Here is a 6,966-nt window from a genome sequence, read left to right on the forward strand (position 1 = left end):
ATTTCATGCAAACAACAATCAAAACAGGAAAAGGAGATATAACAATTATAAATATATATGCATCAAATAAAAAAGTAGCCAAATATATTTTTAAAAATTGATGGACTTAAAGGGAGAGATACACAGCAATAATAGTAGATTTCAATACCCTATTTTCAATAATGGCCTCAATACCCCACTTTCAATAATGGCCAGATAAACCAGACAAAAGAATAATGGGAAAAAGAAGACTTGACAAAACTTTAGACCAACTAGACCTAAATTATGTGAATAGAACAATCCATTCAAAGCAACAGAATACATATTCTTCTCAAGCGCAGAACATTCTCTAGGATAGATAAATCATAAAATATGTCTGAACAAATTTAAGAAGATTAAAATCATATCAAGTATTTTTCTGACCATAGTGGAAATAAATTAGAAATAAGAGAGACTTTCGGGAAGATGGCAACCGAGAAAAGCGGGGCTTAAGAGCCCCGCTAACAACAAATCTCCATTACCACAAAATCAGCACCTTTCATAGCCAGAAAACACCATCACCAGTAAAACAAAAAATCACCAGGCTCCAGAGAGAAAGCGGACTGAGAATAGAGCCACAGAGGAGATAACCGGCCTCACGCCTGAGGACGCGGCAGACGCGGCAGCAGTGCCATACTGCGGGCGGCACCGGCGAATTCACGGGAGGGCTACAGCAAGCCGAGGTGAGCCACTGCGGAACAGCCAGGCGGGATTTCTTTGCGCAGAGAGCATCTAAAGCTCCCAGTGGCCGAGCTCAGCACACGCTGCAGGGATTCAGAGTGGAAATCAAAACCAAGAAGAAAAACACCAGCCCCACAGCCGAGGGCGTAGCAGTGGCGCCATATTGCCACCGGTGGCAGCAGCACCGAATTCAGGGAGGCCAGTACAGCTACATCTGCATACTCAAGAACAGTGAGTCAAATTGCGGGCCACAGAGGAGAAATCCCAGTACTGTACTCCCTGGGACTTGACCCAGTGGGGGAGGGGCGGTGGCAGAGATATCACACCATAGGAGAACGTGCAACCTGGCACCCCCCCCCCCACAGTCTAAAGCAGCCTCTATCGACTCTCTGGGTCGGAGACTCTGTGATAAAACCCAGTAAAGGAGTAGTGGGGTCTGAGATACTACTGACTCGAGATCCAGAACACCTTAAGTGAAGTCATAGTGACCCAAGGGAAGAACCCAGAGAAGGCACAAACATCCGAAATCATGGGAAAGAGGAATAATACTGGAGCAATAAATGCCCACAACCCCACAACATCAGAACCCGATAAAACTGAAAATCAGAGATTTCTAGAAGATCAAATCAGGAAAATAACTGTAGAAATAATAGAGGTGCTTCGAAAAGAACTCAGAGAGAGCCAAAAAGAGATAAAGGATGCAATTAATGAAGTAAAGGCCTCAATTCAAAGCACAAACAACCAATTAGAACACATGGAGAACAGAATCTCGCTCTTAGAAGATGAGCAATCCAAAAATGAATGCATAGTTTCTAATCTAGAAAAAAATATCCGACAGCAGGAATCTGATATTGAAGAAATATGGGCCCATTTTAAGAGAGCTAACCTAAGAATAATTGGAATAGAGGAGGGAAAAGAAAGTGAAACCAAAGGGATCAACAATCTCTTCAAGGAAGTAATAGCAGAAAATTTTCCAGACATCGAGCAAGAGGCCGATACACAGGTCCAGGAAACTTATAGAACTCCCTTTAGACAGGATCGGAGAAGAGGAACCCCACACCACATAATTGTCAAAATGACCAATGTAGAAGCCAAGCAGAGAATCTTAAAGGCAACAAAAGCAAAGGGCCAAGTGACATTCAGAGGCAAACCAATTAGAATCACTCCAGACTTCCCAAAACAAGTTATGAGAGCCAGAAGGGCTTGGAGTAACATATTCCAAACTCTGAAAGAGAACAACTTCCAGCCAAAAATTTCCTACCCAGCAAAACTTTCTATCAAATTAGATGGAGAAATAAGAAGCTTCCATGACAAACAGAAACTGAAGGAATTTATGTCTTCAAAACCAGCACTAGAGAAAATACTCAAAGAGATTAACTACAAAGAAGAAATAGGTAACACACTCCAGAACTAGAGAAACAAGATTTTCCATCCAACAGACAACTAAGATTGGTAATCTGTGGAGATTCATTATTTATGTTAGTCTTTGACCTATCTCTAAAGGGTATTGTTTGCCTTTATTGTTGTTAATTGCTAGGACTTCTAGTTGGAATATTAATATACCTTCAGATATAGCATTTGGAAATATTTTATCCCATTCTATTAGTAACTGTTAACTCTGTTTACATTGTCTTTGGATATACAATAATTTTTTTATTTTTTAGGGAGTTTGTATACTCCTCTGTTGCATGTGCCATTGAAATCATATCCAAGAAATCACTGCCAATTTCAATGTTGTGAGGTTTTATGACCCAGATTTTCTCCTAAAAGTTTATAGTCTTAAGATTTATATTTAGGTCTATTATCTATTTTGAGTTAATATTTGTATATGGGATTAGGTAAGGGTCCAATTTTATTCTTTTCCATGTAATTATTATTTTTAACAATATTTAGTTAAAAGATTAATATTTCCACCACCAAATGTTCGTGGAAACCTTGTCAAAAATAACGACAATATAGGGAAGAATTTAGCTCTAGGCTTTTATTTAACTCCAATGGTTTATATATCTGCCTTTAGAACAGTACTACACTGTTTCAATTATTGTAGCTTTATATGGTTTGAAATCAGAAAATATTTATCTTCTAGCTTTGTTCTTTTTCAAGATCATTTTGGGTACCTAGAGTCCATATTCCATATTAGGATAGATTTTTTTCTGAAAAATAAATATATAAATATATGATAGTTTCACCTAAAAAATAGAAAAAAAAATATATTCTGGTAAGAAAGAAAGCAAAAAGAAATATTGAAATGTAATGTTTAAGTTATCAAAAGCTTGGTATCAGACAAATGAAACTGTTATGTGAGATTATCATTTTTAATTTTAGATAAATTGCCATAATACTAGATGTCAACTACTAAGCCAAGCATGGGAGGGAGGGATAGGGAGAGAATGGGGTGGGGATTGGGTGGGGGCTGACTGGGAAAAGTGTGCATGTATGTCTACAAAAGTATGTATCCTACTATGATGTATGAATACAGTGCACCAATAAAAAAAGAAAGAAAGAAATAAGAAGCAAAATAAAAACTGGAAAATTCACAACATGGCAATTAACACATACTCAAACAGTGTTTCAAGGGATAAATCACAAGGAAGTTAGAAAATGACCTCAGACAAAAAGAAAAAAAGACCACAACATACCAAAACTATTGGATGTAGCAAAAGCAGTACCAGTAGGAAAGTTTATGGTGACAAAAAGGACAAATACTGAATCACAACCTAATTTTAAATGTCAGAGAACTAGGAAAAGAAGAGCAAATTAAATCTGAAGTTAGCAGAAGGCAGTAATGAAGAAAACACAAATGAAATAGAGACCAGAAAAACAGAAAAATCATTAAAACTAGTTGTTTTTTAATTATCAATAAAATGGATGACTCTTAGCTATACTAATCTTAAAAGAGAGAAAACTATCAGAAATGAGAGAAGAGATAATATTACTAATATGGAAAAATAAAGAATGATCATAAGAGACCAGTATAAGTAATTAATTGTATGCCAGCAAATAAGATACCCTAGAACAAATGGATATATTCCTAGAAATATATAACATACCAAGTCTAAATAATTATGAAATATAAAAATCAGAATTGATCTATAATGAATAAAGAGATTGAATTAGCAATCAAAAACCTCCCAGCAAAAAAAAGTTAAAAACCAGATAGATTCACTGGTTAATTCTACCAAATATTTGAAAAATTACCACCAATCCTTCTCAAATTCTTTCAAAAATTGAAGAGAATACTTCCAAACTTGTTTTTACAAGGCCAACATTATCTTGATCCCAAAAACAGACAAAGAAGCTACAAGGAAAGAATACAGACCAATATTCCTGATTAGTATTAATATATAAACCTTCAACAAAATGCTAGCAAATCAAATCCAAAAACAAATGATTATACATCATGACCAAGTGGAATTTATTCCTAGGTGTAAGGATGATTTGACATATAAAAGCAACAAAATGAAGGACAAAAACCTAAATGATCAACTCAATTTATGAATAAAAAGCATTTGGCACGCCGGCGTGGTGGCACACGCTTGTAATACCCGCGCTTGGGAGGCGGAGACAGGAGGATCGCGCAGGTTCGAAGCCAGTCTCGCGGGCTGGCTTAGGAGACCCTGTTTCCAAATAAAAATGTAAAAATAGGTCTGGGAGTGTAGCCCGGAGGTAGAAGGGCTTCCAGGAACCCCAGTACCACCAAAAAAAAAAAAAAAAAAAAAAGCATTTGGCAAAATTTGACACCCTTCCATGTTTAAAAAAAAAACTCAGCAAAATAGAGATTAGAGGGGAATTACTTGAGCATAATGAAAGCTATGTATGGAAGCCCATAGCTAGCACCACACTCAGTGGGGAAAAGTAATACAGCACTCATCACCTTCGCTGCTTCTATTCAACACAGTATTGAAAGTACTAGCCTGAGCAATTATGCAAGGAAAAATAAAAGCCATCTAAATTGCAAAGGAGAAATAAAACCACTTCTATTTGCATATAGCATGACCCTATATGTAAAAAAATCTGAAGACTTACAGACATGCACACACACACACACACACACACACACACACACACCTATTAGCACTAACAAATGAACTTGGCAAAGTAACAGAATACAAAATCAATGCACAAAATATCAGTTTCATTTCTATACACTAACCATGATCAACACACAAAGAAAAAAGCATAATCCCATTTATAATATCAAAAATAAAATACTTATGAATAAACTTACCAAGGAGGCAAAAGACTTATATGCTGAAAGTTATGAAACATTGATGAATAAGTTATAGACAAATAAAAAGATATTGTATGTTAATGAATTAAAAGATTTAATATTGTTAAAATGTCTAGACTATCCAAAGAGAACTATATGTTCAATGAAATACCTCACAAAATCCCAGTGACATTTTATTCAGAAATAAAAAAAAATCCACCCTAAAATTCATAAGGGAGTCTTAAAGATCTTGAATAGTGAAAACAATCTTATGAAAGAAAAAAAGCTGGAGACCTCACACATCCTGGTTTCAAAACATATCATAAAACTACAGTCATCCTTCTCGGTCCCATATTGAACTTGAGTTGGAAGAGGCGAGTCCAGTCTCAAAATGGAGGGCCATGCTCCAAAGGAATCAGAGCAGTTGAGGAAGCTGTTTATTGGTGGTCTGAGCTTTGAAACAACAGATGATAGTTTAAGAGAACATTTTGAGAGATGGGGCACCCCCAGAGATTGTGTGGTAATGAGAGACCCCCAAACAAAACCTTCAAGGGGTTTTGGGACTTACTCTTGTATTGAAGAGGTGGATGCGGCAATGTGTGCACGACCACACAAGGTTGATGGGCGTGTAGTGCAACCAAAGAGAGCTGTTTCTAGAGAGGATTCTGTGAAGCCTGGTGCCCATCTAACAGTGAAGAAAATTTTTGTTGGTGGTATTAAAGAAGATACAGAAGAATATAATTTGAGAGACTACTTTGAAAAGTATGGCAAAATTGAGGCCATAGAAGTTATGGAAGACAGGCAGCATGGGAAAAAGAGAGGATTTGCATTTGTTACTTTTGATGATCATGATACAGTTGATAAAATTGTTGTTCAGAAATACCACACTACTAATGGGCATAATTGTGAAGTGAAAAAGACCCTTTCTAAACAAGAGATGTGGTCTGCTGGATCACAAAGAGGTCGTGGAGGTGGATCTGGAAATTTTATGGGTCATGGAGGAAACTTTGGAGGTGGTGAAGGTAATTTTGGCTGTGGTGGAAACTTTGGTGGAAGAGGAGGCTATGATGGTGAAGGTGGTGGCAGCAGAGGTAGCTATGGAGGAAGTGATGGTGGATATAATGGATTTGGAGGGGATGGTGGCAACTATGCTGGTGGTCCTGGTTATAGTAGTCGAGGAGGCTATGGTGTCGGTGGACCAGGATATGGAAACCAGGGTGGTGGATATGGTGGTGGTAGAGGAAGATACGATGGTTACAATGAAGGAGGAAATTTTGGTGGTGGCAACTATGATGGTAGTGGGAACTATAATGATTTTGGAAATTACAGTGGACAACAGCAATCAAATTATGGACCCATGAAGGGGGGCAGTTTTGGTGGAAGAAGCTCTGGCAGTCCCTAGGGTGGTGGTTATGGATCTGGTGGTGGAAGTAGATATGGAGCAGAAGGTTTTAAAAACAGCAGAAAAGGGCTACAGTTCTTAGCAGGAGAGAGAGCGAGGAGTTGTCAGGAAAGCTGCAGGTTACTTTGAGACAGTCGTCCCAAATGCATTAGAGGAACTGTAAAAATCTGCCACAGAAGGAACAATGATCCATAGTCAGAAAAGTTACTGCAGCTTAAACAGGAAACCCTTCTTTTTCAGGACTTTGATAGCCATAATTTGCAAAAAGTGCAGCTATTGATTAATGCATTGTAGTATCAATTAGATGTACATTCCTTAGGTCTTTTATCTGTTGTAGCTTTTTCTTTTTCTTTTCATTACATTAGGTATATTGCCCTGTAAATTGTGGTAGTGGTACCAGGAATAAAAAATTAAGGCATTTTTAACTTTTTAAAAATAAAAAAATAAAAAATAAAAAAATAAAACTGCAGTCATCAAAATATTGTGACATAGAGACAGAAAAATTGACCAATGATATAGGATGAAGAGCCAAAACTAAGCCCTGATATATATGATAAAATATTCTTAGACAAGGATGCCAGGACTATATGTTGAAGAAAGAATAGTCTTTTCAATAAATGCTTTTGGGAAAACTAAATATCTGCATGCAAAAAAA

General features: G+C 37.0%; 1 protein-coding gene across 2 annotated transcripts; it reads left to right on the plus strand.

Annotated features, from left to right (window-relative positions):
- Nucleotides 1-5,300: 5,300 nt before the first annotated feature.
- Nucleotides 5,301-6,311, plus strand: LOC308264452 (heterogeneous nuclear ribonucleoprotein A3-like; the record flags this gene model as incomplete). 2 transcript variants are annotated; one of them, XM_080697737.1, is made up of 2 exons in its annotated part: nucleotides 5,301-6,048; nucleotides 6,178-6,311. In XM_080697737.1, the coding sequence occupies 2 exons, from the start codon at nucleotides 5,301-5,303 to the stop codon at nucleotides 6,309-6,311; spliced, it is 882 nt and encodes a 293-aa protein (XP_080553863.1). The 2 variants fall into 2 exon arrangements, with proteins under 2 accessions (XP_080553863.1, XP_080553862.1); XM_080697736.1 differs by having other exon boundaries at nucleotides 5,301-6,311.
- Nucleotides 6,312-6,966: the final 655 nt, after the last annotated feature.

This window comes from Muscardinus avellanarius, assembly GCF_963383645.1.
Source record: "Muscardinus avellanarius genome assembly, chromosome: 6".
NCBI lineage: Eukaryota > Metazoa > Chordata > Mammalia > Rodentia > Gliridae > Muscardinus > Muscardinus avellanarius.